Source organism: Vidua macroura, chromosome 2, assembly GCF_024509145.1.
Source record: "Vidua macroura isolate BioBank_ID:100142 chromosome 2, ASM2450914v1, whole genome shotgun sequence".
Classification (NCBI taxonomy): Eukaryota; Metazoa; Chordata; class Aves; order Passeriformes; family Viduidae; genus Vidua; species Vidua macroura.
Window position 1 is genome coordinate 75,473,517 of NC_071572.1, and position 23,682 is coordinate 75,497,198.

The 23,682-nt window shown below is 46.5% G+C and overlaps 1 protein-coding gene across 2 annotated transcripts; it reads left to right on the plus strand.

Annotated features, from left to right (window-relative positions):
- The first annotated feature begins 5,521 nt into the window (after positions 1–5,521).
- PHC1 (polyhomeotic homolog 1) lies at positions 5,522–23,447 on the plus strand. 2 transcript variants are annotated; one of them, XM_053970995.1, is made up of 16 exons: positions 5,522–5,604; positions 9,388–9,544; positions 10,144–10,254; positions 11,421–11,498; positions 11,989–12,030; positions 12,239–12,388; positions 13,301–13,456; positions 14,379–14,877; positions 15,198–15,928; positions 17,487–17,634; positions 17,727–17,935; positions 18,513–18,627; positions 19,237–19,345; positions 20,035–20,185; positions 20,712–20,943; positions 21,260–23,447. In XM_053970995.1, the coding sequence occupies exons 2-16, from the start codon at positions 9,431–9,433 to the stop codon at positions 21,412–21,414; spliced, it is 3,000 nt and encodes a 999-aa protein (XP_053826970.1). In that variant the 5' UTR covers positions 5,522–5,604; positions 9,388–9,430; the 3' UTR covers positions 21,415–23,447. The 2 variants fall into 2 exon arrangements, with proteins under 2 accessions (XP_053826970.1, XP_053826971.1); XM_053970996.1 differs by lacking the exon at positions 11,989–12,030.
- Positions 23,448–23,682: the final 235 nt, after the last annotated feature.

Genomic DNA, 23,682 nt, shown 5'->3' on the forward strand with positions numbered 1-23,682 from the left:
CTGCAACCAAACTCCACAAAAAAAAAAAAAAAAAAAAAAAAAAAAAAAAAAAAAAAAAAAAAATTACCCAAAACCCCCGTAATTTTTAACCCTGATCTGGTTTACTACCTGACCCTGTGAGTCATTTTCTGTCACAACTGAAGAGTAGGAACAGACAAGGGAATGCTAAGGAAGAAATACTTTACCAGTTCATTCAGACAGAAAAGAACTGTACAACAAAGTCTTATGAAGGGGAGGGCATGAAATCAAAATAACACTCACTACACATTCACTGCATGTTTAGACTCTAACAACACGTTGTCCCATCCTGTCAAGACATTAACTCAAATGACTAATCCTTACCTGTGGCACTACCTAAAAAAGACAACAATCTGAGGAATTTCAGGATGCAGCACATGCAACAAGACAACAGAGTGTATGCAGATGGCCCAGGGGGATATGCAGTGCCATTAGGGAGACAGCACTCAGAAAAAGGGGGACATTAGATAAGAAAAAACGGGTACTAGTTTTACAGAGCTGATTGCCAAAAGAGAAATTACCAGGACAGTCATACAAAAAAATTTGAAGTAAAGTATGAAGTCAAAAAGCCCAGGGCCAATGGAAAAGAAGTGAACAAGATAAGCTTCTAAACAGGAAGTACTTTAAGAGAAAAAAAAAAGGGGGAAAAGGAACATGAAATGAAGCAGGTCATGTGACAAGGATTGCTTGGGTTATCCCTGTGTAGTAGCCCTTTGCCTGATCAATACATCTTGCAAAAGGACAGGACCTGTATTTCTTTCTCTGACGATTCAGAACAATTGGTCCAGAAAATGGGCAAACCAGTCCCTTCCACACGGGGACAAAAGGAAAATAAAAGTCTCACAGCAGTGCTTAACAAGCATTTAGGGGAGGCAGAAAACCTGAGGAACCAAGTGATACATTCTGTGGACAGCTGATGCAAAAGGCGGACAGGGTTGAGTTCAAGGAAGCAAAAATATGAAGGGACAAGCCTCCAAGGATTTTTGCCCTAGCATTGTCAGATTGCCATGAAATTAGATCCCAATAGAAGCAGCCCACCAATATTCCTCTGCTTCTGATGATAGGATATCTTGGTACCTTGTACCTGTGTGGGGCAGATAAGTGAGAAAAACAAGTGTGTGAAATATGAATACAAACAGATATTTCCAGACTGTGGTTTCAAATCAGATAGATGTTATTCAGCTGCAGATGAAGGGCTGAGGAAGCTGGCAAAACAGAGAGCTGAAAAAAAGCTGCTGTGTGGCAAGCTCCCATAAGATAGGAATGTATAGTAGAAATCAGTGAGGTTTTTGTCTCTTGAATTAAATATTAGGGAATGCAATAAGTGGCTAGTCTGTGCTGGATGGGCAATTTGATGCTTGCTCAGTTCTGTGGCTGTTGAAAAGTGCTATCTGTCCTTGGTGACATCCATAGGAAATACCTTCCAGAGCAAGAAAAGAACCTTTGTAATGTGTAAGCAAAGGTAGGGCTGGTGGCCAGGAGACTTCCTTCCACCACCTCACTACAAGCAGCTGTGTGGGTCTTGGTTGCCCAAATAGTCTGGAGGCAACTGGGGAATTTCCTGCAAAGTTTTGCTGCTTTAATCTGTAAAAAAACAAGGTCCAGAAGAGCATAGTGTAGGCAGTAGCTAACATGCTGGTCACCAGCATGTCAGACAGCAAGGGATTTTTCTGCAAAAAGAAGCTTTTAAAAAGAGTGCGAAGTAGGCCCCTTGAAAGGGGGATGACTGTAAGCACACAAGATGGCCCCAAATGGATTCTGAGCTTGTTAGGGCACTATGATAAAAATAAATGGCATATTAAAAATCTGTACATGAAAAAGGTAGTCTGTACAATGAACAGTCCACCACAAGAGACAGGGTGCTCCTTCTCCTTCAGAGGTACCTGAAGGTGATGGTCTCACTTCCAGGCTGAAGTGAGTAAATGGGCGTGGAAAAGGGAAAGAACACAAATGCAGTTACATAGATTCCATGTCTGTTTGCATGCCTATACTATAAGAATGTGTACGGCACAGTATGCAGGCCCATGCTTATGCTACGCGCTGTTTATTCACCTGTGAATAAGGTTCATTTACTACCACTGTCTTTCTGATAAATTGGAAAAAAAACCCCGTGAGCTCGGAAGGTGCACTTTTCCTGCAGGGCCACTGAGTGTCACCATCGCTCCGTGGCTTGCTCTGCAAGATGCCGTTTCTCCAGGGACTAAACCTCCTTTTCTAAAACGGGCTGGAATGGGTAAAAAAAAAAAAAAAAAAAAAAAAAAAAAAAAAAAAAAAATCATTCGAATGAAAATGGGCTGCTTCTTTTTTCCCGGAGCTGGGAAGAGCTGCACCTAAAACGTGAGCTATCTCCGCAATGAATTCTGCCTTATGTGCAGGCAAAGCATTTGACAGGTTTCCAGCCAGACCCTCTAAGCCAGTCTTACAATTTGCAACATGATCCTTAGAGATAAGAATTATGGGACTGAGCAAGTGCTTCATCGGGAGACACTAAAAAGGTTGGGATCTCACCATTTGGGGAGCAGAATAGATATTGGCCAGGTGCACTGCTTTCCCTGAAAGTATTAAGGGCAGCTGAACCTGGTGAACTGAAAGGTCCGGTGGCTTCCTTTTTTCCTGGGTCAGTGGAGGTGAGTGGGAGCTTACTTGTTTCACACCCCAGCAGTAGCAGAGTCTTGTGCAAGTCCACAAAAAGACATGTACGCATAGGTTAACGCTGACAGGAGACAATACTTCAGAGACACCCCCATCAGTACAGTGTCACTGGCCTGAACCTGTTCTTAAGGATCAGCACTCAAGATAAATGCATTTTCATAGGTCTCAGGTTTTTGGCCCTATAAACCTTTCATCCTTCTTGCTGACTAGACAGACCACATGCGCAAAACAAAGAGCACAATAACACGGGAAAGAATTCAAATAATTTATTAAAAATGTAATGCAGGCTCCGGTGAACAGATACGAACCTTGTGCAGACAAACATACTGATTGCATATGACTGACTTTGTTTATACCTACCTTTTCTCCATTTGATCCACCGTGATCGTACCATTTCCCTGCCTGTAATTTTTACCCCAAGCATACCAGTGCAGCTTTGAAAACCTTAAAATTCTCTTTATCGGTCCCAACATCCCCCCACAGCTGCTAACTACTCCCCCTCGTAAGTCCTAAAGCCTCTTTATTGCAGTATTTCCCTCTACTCGTATTGCAGTAACTGCCCTTCGTTTGCATACATTCCAGAGTGTTTCCTCCTTTGAATCCACTTCAGTGGGTTTTGCAAGTGAGACAAATGGCTTAGTCGTTCATCCAGTTGTTGGGGCTTTTAGGCGTGGTTGATTCACAGGGATTACTGTTTGCTGGGTTTCCTGCCTTGTCATTGTTTCTTTGTTCCTTGTCTGACCTTTTGTTTTGAATAACCTTAAATATCTCCTTGAAAATCAGCCAGACAGTTTTCCATCTGAATTGAAAAAGAACCCTCAGCATTTAGAGCAAGTATGTTTGGTAACAGCCCAAATGCCCTCCTGTACCGGTGTGTTTTGCTGATTTTTAGGCAGCAGCAAATATCATTTTGTGATTCTAAGTCAATGGGAATTGACAATAATTCATAATGGGATTTTTTTTTTTTCCTGTGAACTGATAGCCCAGCACTGTCATTACAGAGCCAGGTGCAACTTTCTTGCAACATAAAGCTAAAAGATGCCATTTGCAAGAGTATTTATGGTGCTTATAGCCTCAGTGGTGCTTGAGCTTCTGCACCTTGTAGATAGAGCATGACTTATTCCTGTTTGTCTTTTGCTACATCCCACTTGTCCTTGGTGCACGTGATGGCGTTCTGAAAGGAATCTCACCAGCCCTCACCAAGATGAGCCACTGGTCTGACCTGATGGGCATTTATTTTCCTAGAAACAAATATGTTGGTCATAAAATAATAGAATGCTTTGGGTTGCAAGGGACATTAAAGATCATCTAGTTCCAAACCAAGAGGACATGGGCAGAGACACCATCCACTAGACTGCGTTGATCAAAGTCCCATCCAACCTGGACTCGAACACTTCCAGGGATGGGGCATACACAGCTTCTCTGGGCAACCTGTGCCAGTGCCTCACCACCCTCAGAGAAAAGAATTTATTCCTAATAATTAATCTAAACATGCTCTTCATTTTGGAGCCATGGCCCCTTGTCCTGTCACTGCATGCATACATACTTCCTCTCCACTTACCATCTAAAGATGACAACATTACAGTTAAAAATTCATGCGTTTGCCATAATCAACCACTCATACCCTAGACCAGGCAACTGACAGGCAACAAACTGATGCTCTTTGAGAGTAATCAAGAGAAGCAAGGTGCAAGTGCCTGCACAGCGCAGCTCCTCTTCTAAAAGCTGCCAGTGAGCTCTGGCACTGTGGTTTTTTTTATCCTGTTCATGCAGGTTTCCACTGTGCACCTCTACATGTGTACACATGTAGAAGGCAGAAAACCTCCTGCTGTGTCCTGTTTGTTCATCAAAGCTTGTTGCAAGTACCAACACAAACAGTTTACAACCTACATTCTTCTCCCAGGCAACTAGCAACAGGACGAGAGGACATAGTCTTTAGCTCCTGTGCCAGGGGAGGTGTAGGCTGGAGAACAGGAGGAATTTCTTCATAGAAAGCATGATTAGACATTGGAACGGACTGCCCAGAGAGGTGGTGGAGTCACTGTCCCTGGAATGTGTTTAAGGAAAGACTGGATGTGGCACTCAGTTCTATGGTCTATTGCCATGGTGGTGTTCGGTCATAGGTTGGACTCGATGATCTCAGAGGTCTTTTCCAACCGAATTCATGCTGTGAAACGACTAACATTTAACAAGGTTGATCAGTCTCCAGAAGGACGGACGGTAAAGCGAGACCCAGCAGAAGGGACAGCAGAGGGGACACCCGCTCAGGCTGGCGAAGAGTGCTGTGCGCCCGCCGAGCACCCGGGCTGTGACTCTCATCAGCACCGTGATGCCTCGGTGCCAGCCCTGCAGGCACAGCAAGCAGCCGCGGGCTCGGGGCAGAGCCGGGCGCTGCTCCCGCCGTTCCCGCCGCCGCCGGACCGCGTCCCGCCGGGCTCCGCTCCCGTCACCCGGGCAACGGGCAAGCGGCGCCCAGGGAAGGCACCACGTGCCCGGAAGCGCCTCGAGGGAGGAAGTGACGGAGCGCCGGGGGAGCCCCAAAGGCCGAGATTAAAAAAAAAAAAGAAAAAAAAAAAAAGGAAAAACCAACAAAACCATCAAAATAAGAAAAAAGAAAAAAGGGATTAAAAAAGAGGCATACGGGGAGAGGGGCGGGCGGAGCGGGCACGGGTCCCGCCCCTTCGGGGCCGCCCCGCCAGACCGCGGCCCCGCCGGAGCCGCCGCCAGGTCCCGCCCCCGGCCCCGCCCGCCCCGACACCGGAGCTGCCGCCCCGCCCCGCCCGCTCGGCCGGGCCCGGCTGCCCGCGCGCGGGGGGCGTGTCGGGCGCGGCAGCGGCGGCGGTGCGGGGGCTCCGGTGCGGCGGCGGCAGCGCGGGTCCCGCGGGCGGGCGGGGGGCGGCGGAGCGGAGCGGGGCAGGACCGCGGCGGCTGCAGGTGAGGCGGGCCCGGGGCGCGGACGACCGCGGCGGGGAGAGTTCCCCGGGGTCGGCGCGGGATGGAAGTTGACAGCGGCGGCGGAGCAGCCATTGTCTGCCCGGCCCGGCCCCGAGCAGCTCCCCCGCGCAGCCCCGCTCCCTCCCCCGGGCAGCCGCCGCCCGGCTTCGGGCATCCTGCGGCGCATCCCGCCTCCCGCCGCGGCGGGGCTGCGGGCACGGCACGGGCGCCCGCACGCCGTGTCGGATGAACTTTGCCGCCGGAGTTGCCGGCGGCCTGGGTGGCTGCCGCCGCGCTGTCCCCTTCCATCCTCCTCTCCTTCCATCCTTCCTTCCCTCCCTCTCTCCCGCCGCCGGCCGGGCGAGGCGCTTGGCGGGGAAAGGCGGGCTAGGCACCGAGGGGTGGGGACCAGGTGGTGCGAAAGTCCTGCAGTGCTAGAGCGTCGTACGCACTGCTGCTTCCAGAGCATCCCAGAGGAGTCATCTTGTCCCGGTAGTTGCACGCCTCTGCTTGTGTGGCTTGGAAACTGTTGTAGAAACATAGTAGCAGCAGCGAATATGCTGTAGTACTGGGTGCTAATTTTGCTCCTCCAAACGTGTGGCGTAAATCTTACGTGTTTCCTAACTTAGTTTCTCAATGATGAAGTGACAAAACCACTAAGGAAAGTTAGAAAATGTCGTGCAGGCAGCAGTCATGTCCCACGGGAATGGATAGGGTGAGCAAGTAAAACTTTTCAACCTTCTAACTAGTGCTTAGTGATTAGAGAATTGTTTGGCTTGACTTTTGTCTGCCCTTGTGCTTGAGAAAGGTCAGGAACTTTTAGATGGGCCACCTGTGGTGTTCTCGGTGTGTGCTGAGATCAGCAAGTGTGGGTTAGGCTCTGGAGTGGCCCATGCTCTCATGCTTGTACTGCTGCCTGAGCCAGTTTTCTCCCTTCTCCTTCCCGTCCTTTTTGCTGTGTGGTCATTCCTGCCATGGTGCTAAAAAGCTTTTGTATCCTTCTGTGTCTGCCTTTTAGGGGTGCAGTTCTAGCTATTGTTCAAAGGTTAATTTCCAGTAATGGCCACGTTGTTAAGTGTGTGTTGGTTTTCTTTTTTTTTGTTCATTTGTATGGAAAATCCATGGTTTAATAATTTTTAGCAGGTTATCCATCTCACGGAGCAGCTAGCTGAGTCAAGTGATGTGATAGCCCAGTGATCACTAGATTTTTGTGAGAGGAAAGTGCTTGGGGATGCAGTTGGAGGAGGGGAGAGTGTGTAATTCTCCTATTTTGTGTGGAAATGGCCTGTGTTTGGATCGGATTACACTAACATGGAGATGCATCCTTAGATGAACTTGCTTGGGAAATGCTGTGCCTTTTCACTTTTGTGTTTGGAAAGAGTTTTGCTGGATAACTCTCCTTTCTGTAATTGACTTAAAATTCTTACAGCCCTTCTCCAAAGCGAGTGTATGCTTCTCTGTCCACGTCTCCAAAAAGCCTTCTGCCTGCAGAGAGACCAACATTTTTCTATGCCTCATGCCAGAGGTGTTTCAGTAAGATTCTGTTTATGCTAGGACCTCGTTTTAATAAGATCTAGATCAATATGGAGCTCTCAAAAATGCTGGAAATCTTAGGAATCGGTGGTGCTGCTTACTGAGGAAACACAGATTGATTGGTGGAGCAGAACACCAAGGCAGAAGCCTGGCTTCTCCTGGTGAAGATGTTGAGGGCAAGGGTATTTGCTGTAGCTAAGGTGAACATCAGTTACATCCTTTCCTCTCTCGTGGGCACTTGTGGCATCACAAGTAAGGTAATTCATCTCAGTGCTCTGGCAGAAAATAGGGGTTTAGGGTACCTTTTCTGCAGCCACCAAGTTGATCTAATGAGCACCAGAAGTGGGTTGAAGGAGGAGGGTCTGCATTGGGAAGTTGAGGTGGGCAAGGGAACATAAATTGTCTCCTAATAGCATCTGAGCTGCTGGAGAACTTGGTGCAATGTGTGTAGCTTCATGTGCATTTTAACCCCTCTCAAAGTACTTTATTTATCCACCACAGTTTCATTCTTTCAAAAAGTCTGTATTCTCTCCCATCTCAGTGTTTACTTTCAGGCTTCATTTAATTTTTCCTCTCTGGGGAAGATCTTTAAGGCAGTTGCTTCTCCAAGGGCTTTTATATTCTAGGTAAGTTTATTGACAAGCGGTTTCTAGCTGAAATAGGGTTGTGCCTGAAGACAGCGTGGCCAGTTAGGAGGAGGTGTGTCTCAGTTGAGGAGAAGGTGGCCACTGCTGAAGCAGTGCAGGAAGCCAGTTTTGCATCAGCAGGGAGATGCCTGGGCAGAGGTGAAGAGGTATTTGGAAGACCAGACTGGAGCAGCAGCACTCTGCTTGCTGGTTAAAGAATTTTCCAGGTTTTTAGGAGCAGGTTTGAAGCAGCAGTTCCCAGATTTAGCCACCCTTCCTCTGCAGTTAATGCTGTTGTCCTACTTTAAAGTCATCTGCTGCCCTTAGCACCATTTCAGAGTTTAAAAAGTTGTCTGGCTGAGAGTATTGTTGCACCTCCTTTTCTGCTGCACAGGTCTGTTTGCTTATACACCAGGAAAATGTTTGGTGAAGCTTGTAAAGTTCAGAATCTCTGGATTTAAAAAGGGGTAGATAAAGGGGCTGTGCTGGTGCTCTGGCTCCTGGAAGCTCATTTACATGGGTCTCATTTAGAGGTCTCAGATACACTACAGAGGAACCAGCTGGTACTTTGGAAACAAATAGGCTGTCTCGGTGATAAGACTTACCAGAAATATTTTTTTTTTAAATCTTGCATGAATTTTTAACCTTCTAAAAAGTCAGGTTGATTTTCTTTTTTTCTAGTGGAATTCTGTTGTATTATCACTTTTTCTCCCTTTTCTGACTCTAGCCCCTCCTGCTGCTACTCCCTGTGTAGCTCATGTTTCTTGCTGCAGGAAACTCCCTGATCATCTCAATGTGCTACTCTTCTGCTAAGCACTCTCTTCAGTCTCACTTCTCTTCCTCTTAGCTGATGAAAGCCTTCTTCAGTCCTTTTTCAGTCCTGCAATTCACTGCAACTCATCTTTCTGCTGCTGGAAGATCTCCCTGGTTCTGCATGATCTCTTCAGCAGCTTTTTCTCACAAGCGTTGCCAGTGAACACTTCATCCATTCTCTTTCTGACTTTGTTCCTCCTGAAAGTAACTTGCCACCACAGATACCAGCTTCTAATATAGTATTCAAGTTAAGATCTGTTGGGAGCAACAAGTAGCTGGAAAGTTTGTGTGATCAGAAGAAGAAAGAGTCGAGGGCTGGGGGCTAAGCTGGGAGAAAGAGGGACTGAGTTGGTATCAGTAGGGCATTGGAGCTGAGGGACTGGAGGCAGAGAGGATCAGAAATTGCCAAACTGCATTGGAGGATGGAAGCACAGTGCAATTTGCCTCAGTTTATTAGTTTCTATTGAAAGGAGAGTTGGTCAGGTCTGTAACCAGAATTGTTTTAATGAGCTGCAGCTGCTTCTTCACTTCACTATGTTTTTAAGAGTTCAGGATTACTGTAGCTTGCAACTATAGCATGGCAATAAAAGAATATGCACATTACATTTCTGATGGTGGTAATAAAAGATTTAAACTGTGAGTAAGATTTCTGGGTGATTTTAGAATCTCAGCTTCCCCGGTCCTTGTGGTGTAGCAAAGCTGTGCAGGGAGACTGATATTGAGATATTCTAGTACAAAAGCTGTGTAATGTAGTGAAGTACAGTTTGGTTCATTTTGCAGCCTGACTTAGTTTCCAGTTCTTTCAATGTAGATCTGGAGTCCATCTCAGCCTGAGCTCGTGGGATCCTGTCGCCATGGAGACTGAAAGTGAGCAGAACTCCAACTCCACCAGCGGGAGCTCCAGTTCTGGAGGAAGCACCCGACCTCAGATCTCGCAGATGTCTCTCTATGAGCGACAGGCAGTACAGGTGAGACATGGGTGTGCTTTGGGATGGCAGGCCATCACTGGAAGGTGGTGGTGAGCCCTTTTGTGTTCCTCTGCATTGTTGTGTGTCAAGGTGGGACCATGCTTAGAGGACTGTCATCCTTTCAGATTTAGAAATTCTTATGCTAGGCCTGATGTTTAGTTCTTGTAGTCTGAGGCTTCGTGTTTTATAGGTTACCCCTTCAGTGTCCAGCTTCCTAGATATGATCTGTACTGTGATCCAATAGATTGGTTTTAGCCTGCTGTTCTAGAGCAAATCAGTTTGCCATCCTAGTTCCTCTATGCCTTCCATGCACAAACTACACAGGAACACTTGTCTGCCTGTGTGAGCATGCACATCCCCAGCTTCCTGAAGTTTATTAAAGTCTTGCAAGTGTGATTCCCACTGTCCTGGAATACACCTGTGATTCAGTGTGTCATCAAATTTGTAATTGTACTATGGATTTGGATGTGCTAATCTGGTGCCTGCTTTTTCATGTGCTCTAGGGATGTTCTCATGGCTTACTTATTTCATCATTGCTCTCTTCAATCACATTTCATCGGCATGCAATTTTTGACAATTGAGTTTTCTTCTTTATCTAGGCCCTGCAGGCACTCCAGAGACAGCCCAATGCAGCCCAGTACTTCCATCAGTTTATGCTCCAGCAGCAGTTCAATAGTGCCCAACTTCACAGCCTGGCTGCTGTCCAGCAGGTGAGTTGCCAAGAGGCAGAAGGAAAGAAGTTGGATCATTCTCTGGGGAAGATCCAGAGGTTCTGTTTTTATACAGTGCCTTGTGCACCAAGTCATCCTGATCCCTGATGAGACAATGCTTAGAGTTAATACAAACAGCCAGTCAACTGGAAGCCTGAAGCAAAGATTAATTTGGGTTTTTGGGTACAGAGCAGAAGATAAAATTGGGCATCACCATCAAGGAACTTGCACTTGAGAGGCCTATTAGTACCCCCTACACCTTCTTTAAATAAAAGATGTGTGGTTAAATCAGCACTGAATGCAGTAGTACTTAAAAACTGCATTAAAAGGAACAGTAGGTTGTTGCTTCTCTGAGAATAAACATTTGTGTTTGCATGAAATTTCAGGCAGCATCCTCTGAAATGTCTGTCTTGGAACTTCATAGCCATGTTTTCTTTACCAGCAGGAGGGTAAACCTGTCCAGCCAGGAAGCTGTCTCTAATTGAGACATATACAGATCAGTATAAATCAATGTATTTTATGATGTATAATTGTTGAGTGATTTTTTTTCTTTATCAACTTTGCTCACCTACTAGACTTACTCATCAGTTCAAAATGGATTATGTGTGACATGAATACATTCTGTTTGTGTAACAATGCCTCGGTAGCTGTACTCCTTGGCAGTTAGTCCAGCATGTCATTGTTCTCAAAATCCCTGACTGCGGTCTTGTAGTATAGAAGAAACAGAATCTTTTCATCAGTTTTGCACAAATCTTAGTTACAAAACTAACTAAACTCATGCAGGGGAATTCCCCTGGCATCAGAGAGGGAGAAATAATTCTATCAATATTTATGTTCTTCCACAAACCATATGCTCTCTAATCTGAATTTTGTTACTTGGAGTGCTATCATTGCATTGCTGCTAAACTGCCTAATTAACCCAACAAATTGCTAATATTGCGGGGAATGCCTGGGTGTTAACAGTGGATTCCAGCATCGGGCTGAGGGTTGGGTTGCAGTGTGTAGTATGATAAGCTGGGCAAGAGTAGTGCATGTACCCATGGGTGGAAGGACTGGAGGTCATTTACTCCGAGGGTAAGGGGCTAGGTGTTCTGACAGAGCCAAAAAATTGGGCTGGATTGAAAAATTTGTTCAGGCACTCATTCTTCTGCCAATCTCTTCTGCAGGCTACAATTGCAGCCAGTAGACAGGCCAGCTCCCCCAACACTAGCACCTCACAACAGACCACCACCACCCAGGCTTCTGTAAGTAAAACTGCTACCTCACATACATATCAAAGCCTCCCTCCCCCTCCCCACTTTGTTCTGTCTCCTCCTTGTGTTTTAGGATGCACACAGCTTCTAAGAATCCTGGGAATCAACAAGATGCAGACAGCTTTGAGGATTTGGGGTGCTCTCATTATTGGTGGTACTTGAGGAAACCAGATAAGGTTTTTGGGTGGGAGAGGCCTCTTAGGTGGAAAGGTAGACATGGATCTCTGTTTGCTGAGGCTTTGGGGATACATTGTCATGGATTAGAAAAGGATCAGGAGCTGTAAGAAGGAGTTGTGAGCAGCTTTTGTCTTAGGCAGACAGGAGTTTGTTGAATGAGAGGATGTTTGGTTTTGTAGTGAGTGTTGAGGAGCTTGGATTTGCTCAGAGAGTAGATGAATTGGTAGAGAAGGTTTTGTGGGTTTTTTACCTTTACTTGGGAGGCTGGAGAAAATGATGTATTTTTTTGGATCTCTTATTGCAGTTGCATGCTAACAGTGATTCTCAAGCTCAGCATACAAATGAGGTCAGTATCCAGGGCTCTGGCTAATATAGATTGTGTAGCCTGTAGGACAAGCCCTCTAAGACAAGAACTTTCTTCTTCTTGGTCCCCTGTGGGATACAGGAAAAAAATGTAAAATGTCTGTTCTGACTGTACCCCACTAAGCGTATTTGTACTTATTTCTTGGCCTCCATCTCTTCATATGTGATTTGAAGCTTTTTTCTCTCCTAAGATCAACCTTGCCACCACCTCAGCTGCTCAGCTGATCAGTCGGTCCCAGAGTGTGAGCTCCCCAAGTGCCACAACGCTGACGCAGTCTGTGCTCCTCGGGAACACCACCTCACCGCCTCTCAACCAGTCACAGGCACAGATGTACCTTCGGGTAAGAGATGTGCATCAAAGCGTGTCCTGACCATGAGCCCCACTTAGCAGCCACTGCAGAGTTTCACTGCTTGGGATTACCAACACCTGCAGACTAACCTAGCTTTAAGGATGTTGCAGTATATTTTAAAATTGCATGGGGAAGGTCTCCTCCCTGAAACCACAAGTTTGATTTTGGGCTCAGCCTTCAAGAATGTTAACAACTCTGTGTGTCTCTGCTCTGCATAGATGTTAAAGGTTCCATAGCATTTCTTACTAGAGTGTAAATGTGAAATACATGTCCTAGACTTGAATGTAGCTCACAGAAATAAAGCTACTCTTCTGGTTCAATGCTGGAGCAGATGCATGGTAAATTACTCTTCTACTGCTTGCTGAGATCAGGGATGTAAGTCAGAATTCAAGTAAGCCTAGACAAATAAATCAATGTGAACAAATGTCATCCTTTTAATTGCTTTGCAGTGCTGCTAGGTAGAAAGCATTAGGCTTCTCCATGGAGTCAAGTCTGAGGTTTGGGTTTTATTTGCAATGTTTTATTGCAAAATATTTTCTGTTTTCCAGTTGACTTCAGATACAGATTGTAATCCCTTCTTTTCAAGCAGCACTAATCTTGGATGTATGTTTTTTATCACTGTTGTTCATCCAGTTCTAGATACACAGCCTTGGGCAGTCTGTGGGAGTTAGCCCAGGCCTATGTTAGATAGAAGAGTGCTTGTTTCCATAAGGAAACTGTTCGCAGTTTCCTGCTTTGGAGGATTATGTTCAGTGTTATAGTGCAGGGAGGGTTGGTGGTTTTGCAGTGTGTGACATTGTAGCCTAATGTTCCTTTATGATCTGTTTGCTTGTGGTTTTTTTTGTCTTCCTTTCTCTCTTGTACCTCCATTCCTTTCATTCCCCATCACCTGATCCTCAACAGCCGCAGCTGGGGAACCTGTTGCAGGTGAACCGGACCTTGGGCCGCAATGTGCCTCTCGCCTCCCAGCTCATCCTGATGCCCAATGGGGCTGTGGCTGCTGTCCAGCAGGAGGTACCACCCACTCAGTCTCCTGGGGTCCACGCAGACACAGACCAGGTCAGTGACCCTTTCCCCTGCTTCTGCCACACCACACTCTGGTCTTTGTCTCAAGCTGTCCCTGTATAACAGATCAGAGCTATTTTATCCCCAACCCTTGTCCTTGTGCAGGCAGGAGATTTTGCCACCATGTTTTTATGTTTGTTTTCTGCCTCCAGAGGTGAAATTAATTTCTTGTTAAAATTTCTGAGGTGAGCACAGGCTAGATCAATCCCATCTTCACAGTTTCTTGGTTGTTCTTGTGTGAAAAGAACTCTTGAGTTCTATGTACAGTTTTCAGTCACACTGCAATTAAGAGTCTTTGCCAGAGGTAGTATTCCTTCATCCAGTTGGTTCATTGTTGTAAAGATGCCAAATAATTGTCTGAAGCAATTTTTTTGAAGAAAAGTCATCTGTGATCAAATTTTGGCGATAATGTGGCATTTGGAGCGGAAGTAAATACAGAGGATGGCACAAAAATGCAGAATGAAGTTGGAAAGGGTGTGGGCCAAAGTAGATCTGTGGGCCTGGGGCAGGCAGGTGGCACAAAAATTGAAAATTAATGACTGGTCTTTAAAGGGGTAACTCAGTGCTTCTAGAGCCTTGCTGAGCTGGTTCCTACCAATGCCAGGGTATGGCAGGCAGGTCTGAAGTCTGTCCCACGCCTTGGAGAAAGACTGTGTCCCCAGATCCTGTTCACAAAGTGCCACGAGATCTTTAATTTCCATCAGAGATTGGGCAGGAGAGAGTTCAGGACAATGTGCTTCCTGGGGAGGGCTGTGCTGAGCTCTGCCCAGCAGTGTTAGCAGCTCCTCACATGAGACCCGAGGCATCATCTCAGCCTGCATCCCAGCAGAGTGTGTTGCTTATGTGTGCTCTGTCACACTCCTGGCAAGTGCCGTGTATAAAGCGCATGGATTCTGTTTGGTGTGTGTGTCTCTAGGTGCAGAACTTGGCTGTGAGGAGCCAGCAGACCTCTGCCACTAACACCCAGCTCCAAGGCTCTGCTCAGAAGACAGCCCTGCCAGGAAGCTCCCAGGCTTCGGGCCTACCGCAGGCCACCAGCACGGGCCAGACCATGGCAGTGGCCCAGGCCTCCTCCAGCGGGGCAGGCCAGTCCCTCAACCTGAGCCAGGGAGCAGCAGGCAGCAATGGTGTCTCCGGGGGCGTGGTGGCCAGTGGTGGGAGCCAGCCCTCAATGGGACTGAGCCAGGGCTCCTCAGCAGGTGCCGCTGGCAGTTGCCAGAGGAAAGGCACCGGGGTGGTTCAGCCGTTACCAGTGGCGGCTGCCCAGGCCGTGACTGTCAGCCAGGGGAGCCAGACAGAGACGGAGAATGCAGCTGCAAAGAAGGGTGACACAGACAGTGGTGGACAGCAAACAGTGGGCATGAACCTCACCAGGACCGCTACACCAGCACCCAGCCAGACGCTCATCAGCTCAGGTAAAAACTCATCTGTTTTTTTCTCTTCAAAATCATTGGACCTTCACAAGAATGACATTTGGAAGCCTGGTGATAAAAGGTTTTCCAACACATCTCCCAACTTCTGTCCTCCCAGAGACTTGTTTCGAGGGGTTATCCCTTTCTATTAGCACAGGAAGTTGATTTAATCCCTCATGTCCTCTGCAAGTAAGCTGTCAGTCATTTTGGAATCTAATGCCTCAAACCAGTGCAGTGGCTGCCGTACTTTTTGTTTTTGTTGTTCCCAGCTGTGTTGTTGCTAACTTTTGTGCTCTGTTTCTTCTTACTCTGTTTTTGTATAGCAACATATACGCAGATCCAGCCACACTCGCTGATCCAACAGCAGCAGCAGATCCATCTGCAGAAGCAGGTGGTGATCCAGCAGCAGATAGCCATTCATCACCAGCAGCAGTTCCAGCACCGCCAGTCCCAGCTCCTCCACACAGCCACCCATCTCCAACTGGCTCAACAGCAGCAACAGCAGCAAGCCCAGCCTCCGCAGCAGCAGGCTCCCTCTCAAAACCAGCAGCAGGCACAGACCCTTGTGGTGCAACCTATGTTGCAGTCCCAGCCACAGCATTTACAGCTCCAGCAGGACAGTCCGTGCCAGGCAGCCACCAAGTCACCTGTTCCTATCCAGTCAAAATCTCTGGTCACCCCCATCAAACCCCCTCAGCTTGGGCCTGCCAAAATGTCAGCAGCACAGCAGCCTCCACCACACATCCCAGTGCAGGTAGTGGGCACTCGGCAGCAGAGCGCAGGCCAAGCCCAGGCACTGGGCTTGGCTCAGATTGCTGCAGCAGTGCCGACATCCCGGGGAATGCCAGCTGTAGTCCAGCCTGTTTCCCAAACTCATGCTGCTTCCCCATCATCATCTTCAGCTCCGGCATCCTCACAGGAAGCTCCCCCTCTCACCACAGGGGTGAATTTGGCACAAGTTCAAGGCACAGCCCACATGGTGAAGAGCCCAGCTTCCTCTCCAGTTGTGGCTCAGATGCCAGCAGCATTCTACATGCAGTCTGTCCAGTTGCCAGTAAGTGATACCATTGAGAAGGAGAATAGCATATGGATTCTCTTTGTTCATTCCTAGGACACCAAGCGCAGTCCAGGCCCAGGTCAGTGGGATGGGATGGGTAAGGGGTTTGGGGAAAGGGATGTGGAGACTTTTTTACCCTCAAAAACACTAATTCCAATCCAACCCCTAGGGTTACTGACTACAAGCGTTTCTCTTCCACATTATCATTCAAAGGCTTGCATGAAGTTAATAGGTGAGACTCAGAGCCTGCCCCAGATGGGGTGGGTGTCCACATCACATATTGAGTATCCCATTTAACAATGGGGTTTGGTTGACCTTGGTTGCCTGCTGGATGACCACCAAGTTGCTGCTCCATCACTCTCCCTTCACAACATGACAGGGGGAGAAAAATACAGTGAAAAGCTTGTGGATTGAGATAAGGATGTGGAGGTCACTTTCCAATGACCATCATGGGTAAAACAAAATCAGTTTGTGGAAACTATTTATTTTACTGCCAATTTAGTGTAGGATAATTGGAAATAAGAACAAATGCAAAAAACACCTCCCCCTTCTTCACAGGATCAGCTTCACTCCTGACTCTTCTACCTTCTCTCCCTGAATGGTTCAGGAGGACAAGAAATGGGATCTGTGGTCAGCTCATAAGGTTTTGTCTCTCCCTCATGCTTTTCCCTTGCTTTAGCATGGGGGTATCCTTCCCATGGAATACAGTCCTTCACAAAGGATACAGTCCTTCATAAAGTCATTCTCCAGTGTGGGACTTTCCCAGAGGCTGCAGGTTTTCATTAACTGTTCCAGTGTGGATGGATATTTCTGGGTTACAGATCCCTTGGTGTGTAGTACCAGCCACTGACCTAGGCCTCTAGGTCCATGCTGTTGTGAATTGTCCAGCTAGGGCCCACCTAAATCCCTGAGACAACAGCACTTAGCCAGCTCGGATCATGGAATCATAAATAATTTGAGTTAAAAAGAATCTTAAAGATCATATAATTCCAACACCTTTCAGTAGACTAGGTTGCTCCATCCAACCTTGCCTTGAGCACCTCCTTAGCCATTTGCTGAGACTCTTTCTAAACTCTTGTCTGCTTCTTCAGGAAGGTGTTGCAGGATTTGTCTTGATTTTAGAGCAGGGAGTCAGTTCTGCTCCTGGTGAATGTGTGTCCCCTACTCTTTCGACTCTTCATTGAAACCGATCTGATTTATCCAAAAAACCTGTTTGGAAACTGCTAAGTGAATGTCATTCCATTTCTTCATGCAATAATCCTTTGAGGTTCACACAGTGTCTTGGTCTTATACCAGTGTATCAGCATGACTTGGGACATGAGGTCCTAGTCTGGCATGGTAGTGAGCCTCAAGCTTTGTTCCTTGCTAGCAAATGCTCCCAAGTAGAGGTATGTACTGAAGGAGCTAGAGGCTGGAAATCAAGTGTGATGGAGCAGGATGCTTTTTTTTTTTTTTTTTTTTTCTTTTTTTGTTTTGTTTTGTTTTGTTTTGATCTGGCTTGTTCTTTGCTTTGGAGCTTTTCTATCTGCTTACGTGTTCCTCTTTATTCTTACAGGGCAAATCTCAGACCTTGGCAGTAAAGCGCAAGGCAGAGTCAGAGGAGGAGAAGGAGGAGCCAGCCAGTGTCACCGCACTCCTGCCTGCCAGGTCCTCTCCCGTAACAGACAGCCCCAAAAACATGGAGGAGAAGAGTGGCCTTGGAGGTGAGGTACAAAGGAGAGCTTTGCCTGTGCGTGCTAATGACCTGAAGTAGGTAGAGCAAAGTTAGCTCACTCCTGTGCTGTTAACTTTCCAGATAATTCTGATACTGCTGCCATTGCAACCCCAAATGCCACATCAAGTGAAGGAGTCTCGGCCACCCCCACCTCTGCTTCCACCCCAAACCTGGCATTGGTGTCTCGTCAGATGGGAGACTCCAAACCTCCTCAAGCCATCGTCAAGCCCCAGATCCTCACACACATCATTGAAGGCTTTGTCATCCAGGAGGGAGCAGAGCCCTTTCCAGTAGGGATTTTTTTGTTGTGGGGGAAGGAGGTGTAGCACTTTCTTGGGAGGGTGGTGGGCTTCCATTTTGCATAGGAATATCTTTCCCCATATTCCAATTCAGCTTTTTTAGCCTGAGACACAGACAGTAAAGAGGAAGGGAAGGGAGGGAGGTGTCATGAATGAAGCAAGGCATCAAGAGGTGTCATTAAAGAGAAGAGGTTTGAAGGAGTAAAACAACTGTTGCAGCAACTGCTTACTCAGTTGTCACTAAAACAATAATTAATGCAGGAATTGTAAGGAGGCTCTCCTCTCTGTGAGGGAAAGATGTATTTTGAACAAGTGAAGTTGAAGTAAAGGGGAAATGGAGTTACATGGAATTGGACATTATTCAAGGTAGATAGTGCTTGGGGATCTTTAAATGAACAGCCAAGCCTGTGAGTCAGGAAGCAGTAATGACTTTTTTCAGTATCTCTCCTTCCCTATTAGGCAGAGAAATTCTTCTTAGTTAAATTCTGAGCTGCACATACCTTGGCAGAGGGTGGTGGACACAAGGAATCCTTTACTGGTGGGTCCAACTCATTCTCTCCTTATTCAGGTGGGTTGTTCTCAGCTGCTGAAAGAATCTGAGAAACCACTGCAGGGAGAGGCTCCTTCTGGTCAGCATGAAAACCTATCCAGCAATTCTCTGGGAGAGGATAGTGCTTCCATGGGTGAGTTTCAAGACCATGAGGACTAGCTAGAGTTACTGAAAGTCTCTGCTCTGTATTACCAGCTTAATGCATTATGGACTTGTAGCTCTTCCTGCCAGCTCTTTAAAGACTTGATCTATGGAACTAGGATCTTGCTTTTTTTGAGTGCCAGAAGACTGACAATGCTTTTTTTGTTGTAAATATGATCTAACACATCCTGTGTCAGCAGTAAGCAGGAGATTCTAAACTGTACCTGTCTTTAATGACTGTAGGCTGTGAAGGATGTGGACAGAGCAGAGTGATGGAGATTTCCTCCACAGCCTTGTAGGATGTGAGGAATACACTATTTTTTGTTTGTTCCATGAAGTAGTTGACCAGGAGAAAAGAACTGCTCTGTTTGATATGCTGGGGTCCTAATTAGCTGAGCTTGTGCTTCTTTTTTCCCAGTTGCTTCCCCAAGCTAACTACTTACTAGATTCAGTAGAAAATAGTGCTTGGAAACTTGGCATAGTGCTTGGAATTGAGCAGCTCTGACTGCTCAGAAGAAGAGCAGTGGAATGGGGAATCAATGGGTGTGTGATGTGCTTCAGTTCAGATCACCAACTGGTGTGTGTCTCCATATCTCACTAGAGCTTGACAAGAAGGCAGACTTGTTGAAGTGTGAATATTGTGGGAAGTATGCCCCAGCAAGCCAGTTCCGTGGCTCCAAGAGGTTTTGTTCCATGACCTGTGCTAAAAGGTAATAACAGCAAGATGTAATATTCCTTATCCCTGACTACACGTTTGCTGGAACTGGATGAGCATCAGTCATCCAGTGCCCCTTCTCCAAGTAGTGTACCACCTTTCAGTACATCTGATCCTCTCTCTGTGGCATGTACTGGCCACAGAGATCCTTTACCACTCTAAATGATTTGTAAATGCTTCTAGGTCTGGAAAGGTGGATGTGATGCTGAGTATAAATAGGATTTCTGGCTTGCTCAGAAAATGAACTGGGAAGGGGGAAATTCTGGGGCTATAAAGAACCTCTCTTCAGAGAAATGTACATTTGACTGACTAAATAAATGCATACTGGTAGTGGTCTCATGCATTGGTACTAGACAAAGACACAAGGGAGCATTGGGGAAAAAACTGGGGAGAAGTTAGACTAGTCATTGCTGCCTCCTGTTGATAGCAGAGTGCTTGTTATGGGTCTTTTTTCCCTTAGGGGAATGACTTAATTGACCCTTCAGATGTTAGATCAAGAATCTGGTGTCCAAATATTGCTTGTGTCAGAAGTCTGGACTGGTTCCTTCCAAGGGGAAGTCTTAGAAGGAGGAGGAACAGAACTTGATGGTAAAGAGGAGTCTTATCCCCATCTAGAGCAAGGAGCAGTAGTAGGTTTAGATAGTTGCTGCTTTCTAACTGCTGCTCTGTTTCTGCTTACTCGAGGTACAATGTCAGCTGCAGTCATCAGTTCCGGCTGCAGAGAAAGAAGATGAAGGAATTCCAGGAAGCCAACTACGCCCGTGTGCGCCAACGGGGACCACGGCGCAGCAGCTCCGAAATTGCTCGAACAAAGATCCAGGGCAAGCGCCACAGGGTAAGGACACACACCTGTCAAGGCAGGTCTGCGTAGGGTTTGTTCCTTCTGGCTGTACCTCTTTGTCACAGTGGATGCAGTCGTGCAGGATGTGCTGTGGGCATGCTGACACATTTGTTACACAAGGCACAGGGAGCTGTTCTAATCCCTCATGGACTGCAGGAAGTGTATTCACATTTGTACTTGTACTGTGCACTCTGTTTTCGCTCCCGTGTGCATCTTGAAGGTCTCAGTGAGTGAGACCAGCTGACAGACTTGGCAGAAACCTATCCACTTTTCCCATTTGATTAGCAATCTTTCACATTAATGATTTGAATTGGGCTATAGATGAATTGAATGAGCCTCAGTTCTGATGCGAGGGAGCTCTTGTGTCAGCTGCCCCTGGACCAACAGCCTGAGACAGTTATTCCAGACTGTTGGGACAACTTCTGCTGCTCCTAAATGTCTTGTTTTGCAGCTTGTAATTGTGAATTTCTTACAAAACCCCTTTTTTATTTTATTTTCTTTCTTTCCTGTGGGCTTGTAGGGCCAGGAAGACTCGAGTCGAGGCTCTGATAACTCCAGCTATGATGAAGCTTTGTCCCCTACATCTCCAGGACCCCTGTCAGTAAGGGCCAGTCATGGAGAGAGAGACCTGGCAAACTCTAATATGGCCCCCCCTACCCCAGATCTACATGGCATCAACCCAGTCTTCCTGTCCAGCAATCCTAGTCGTTGGAGTGTGGAGGAAGTGTGCGAGTTCATTGCATCATTGCAAGGTGAAGTCAGGATCATCTGCATTCCTGTGATCCAGTAGCATGGGGAGATTGGGCTCTCTTTCTGGAAAGAAAATGGTCTCAGTGGTGCCTACTGCTTTTGAACATGTTTCTGAATTGGAGTAGATCATAGAGATGGATTATCAAGATTTATTTCTCAAGTAGCCTGTGTGCTCAAGGAGACTGTGGACTAGAGTAGGGAAAGGGGTTGGTTAGATTCCTAGCTTGCTTTTCTGTACCTGCCAGAGATGCAGGAGGAATGAGGGGAGTGCCCAGTGCACATGTGTTTCTCAATACTTTTTTTTTGTTTGCTTCACAGGGTGTCAAGAAATTGCTGAGGAATTTCGGTCACAGGAAATTGATGGTCAGGCCCTGTTGCTTCTGAAGGAGGAACATCTCATGAGTGCCATGAACATCAAGCTGGGACCAGCTCTCAAGATCTGTGCCAAGATCAATGTCCTCAAGGAGACCTAAGAACTCTGAAGCCAGAAGTCTCACTTTTGCTCTGACCTCAGGGCAGCTGCCAGTTTTGGAGTGTCCTGCTGGGGCGGGAAAGAATGGGACAGTCCCCTGTGGTCTTGCATTCAAGAAGAATGAGAAGGAATTTAACTGATTGAAACTGTCATGCACAAGCCCATCTCTTGGTCTCTTAATGGTGCTACAAGGTTGAGGAAAACTGCCACCTGGGGCCTTTAAACAACTTTCCTTGTTCCTGATTTTGAATATGCCTCCCCTGTATACACCACATTAAGATGTTAAGGGGATCTCTTTCTGTCTTAAGACTTCTGAAAGGGAACTGCCCTCAACCCTTTCTGCCACAGCAGGTCTGGTAGATCTTAGCTTTGAATATCATTGCCAGAACTTGAGGCATAGGAAGAGCTGGCCCCACATGCACATTGGGAGCACCTGTGCTTGGGGCTTCTGTGAAGGGGAACTAACAAATTGCAATTGACAGAGGTGACAAACAAGAATTTGAGCAAAAGGGGCTCCTGCTTTTCCACTTTTAAAAATACCTAGGCTGCTCATGAACTGGGTTTAATAGCCATTCCAGCATGCATACCAAACTTGAAGGCCTGTGGCAATAGGAGCTGTCTTGTCTTCGCTCTGCATGTCTACAGGAGACAGTAAAGCTAAAGTGTTGTGGCAGCTATTTACTCCAGGTGCTCCTCTCAGAACCAGTCAGAGGATTTTTCCTGAGTACTTATGACAAAGTGATGGGAAACTCAAAGGGGAGGGGATTGTTTTACATTAGGGAACATTGCAGCACGAGGTTTGTCTTCCCATTTTGTTAGAGCATAATTTACAGATCCAAAGCAGTCTCCAGAAGCACCAAGGTTCTTCGTGAAATGGGCTGGGGTTTTGTTTTGTGTGTTTTCTTACCAGTTTGTATTCTTTACTTTTCGTGTCTGTCTTTGTTATCCTCAGGAGAGCTTACAGGACAAAATTTAGGCTGACAGGATTGTACTGCTTGCCTCAGGCATTTTTTTTTTGTTTAGGTTTTTTTTTTTTTTAGGTGTTGTAAAACAAGTATTTCTCAGTTACAAGAAACCAAACACACACCCTACAATAACTGAATACTAGTCTTTTAATATGACTTCTCATTCCTAAAGGGTAGAGTTTATGTTACAGGCTGATTTTCTCCTACTCAGCCCTCCAGGTTTGCTTAGGGGTTCTTTTGGTTGTTTTATTTTTTTAAGGACCAAATATGGTATTCTGCTGTTTCGTAGCCAAATTGCCAAAGGTGAAAACCTGGGCAGTTATTCTCTTCCACAAGCACCTCTGCTTCAAACAGGCAAAACACCTGAAGGCATTACACAAACTGTGAAGAACTAAGTGCTCTCTAGAGCCAAATACCTGAAAGCAAGATGGTGTTATGAACCATGTATCTCAGCTTTTCTGTTTTCAGACGTTTCACATGAATATTTGAGTGAAACATAAGACTGTGCTCTGTGTTAAGCACTGTTGCAGGAAAGCTGTAGTGGCATGGGAGAAAGCCTAATAGTATACGTAGGAAAACATTAGAGATCTTTAAAATGGGCTCTTTATTGACCCATGTTAGAAAAAGAGGAAGGAAAGTGCTTAGTAGGTGGATAAAATGTGGCAGTAGCTTCCTAGTCTTAACTGTGCTGCTGAATCTCACTTTTGTGACATCCTTTTTCATGTGAGAAGACTTCTGAGGCTTTGTGAATGTAAATAGGCCCAAAGGAAGCTGCCCATGCTTGCTTGCACCCTGCTACACGGTTTGGTCTGATGTAAGCTGGGGACAGGGGAGGGGGAGGTTAGAATCAGCAGTGAGCAGAGGAAGGCTGCCCTTAAACCATTTTATCCTTAGCAGGCTGGGTGTGGTACAACTCCTGCTTAGTTTGACCCTTGGCAGGGTAGGCAGGCAGGTAGCCTGACACTGTTACCAGCTACTCCTGAGGACTGGATTTTATTTCAGTCAAATGGGAAGGCTTCACTTCTTCATTTCATGTTCAGTGTTCTTAATAAAAAAATGCTTGATCAGGCTTTGCAGGTCTGGCTGCTTCTTAACCCCTGAGTGTTTGGAAAGTACAAACCTCATCACTAAGTTATTTCTGCAGAAAAATACAGAGCATAATCCATCCATCCATCCATCCATCCATCCATCCATCCATCCATCCATCCATCCATCCATCCATCACTACCTGAGCCTCCAAAGTTTCGGTTTTGAAAGATGTGGATAGCCTTCCCTTGTAGGAGTGAAACAAGGCGGCAGCAAAA

Coding starts and splice junctions, on each gene's coding strand:
- PHC1 (XM_053970995.1), top strand. CDS start 9,431: ATGGAGACTGAAAGTGAGCAGAACTCCAACTCCACCAGCGGGAGCTCC. Junction 12,389..13,300: donor AGGCACAGATGTACCTTCGG/GTAAGAGATGTG, acceptor GATCCTCAACAG/CCGCAGCTGGGGAACCTGTT. Junction 19,346..20,034: donor TCCATGACCTGTGCTAAAAG/GTAATAACAGCA, acceptor TGCTTACTCGAG/GTACAATGTCAGCTGCAGTC.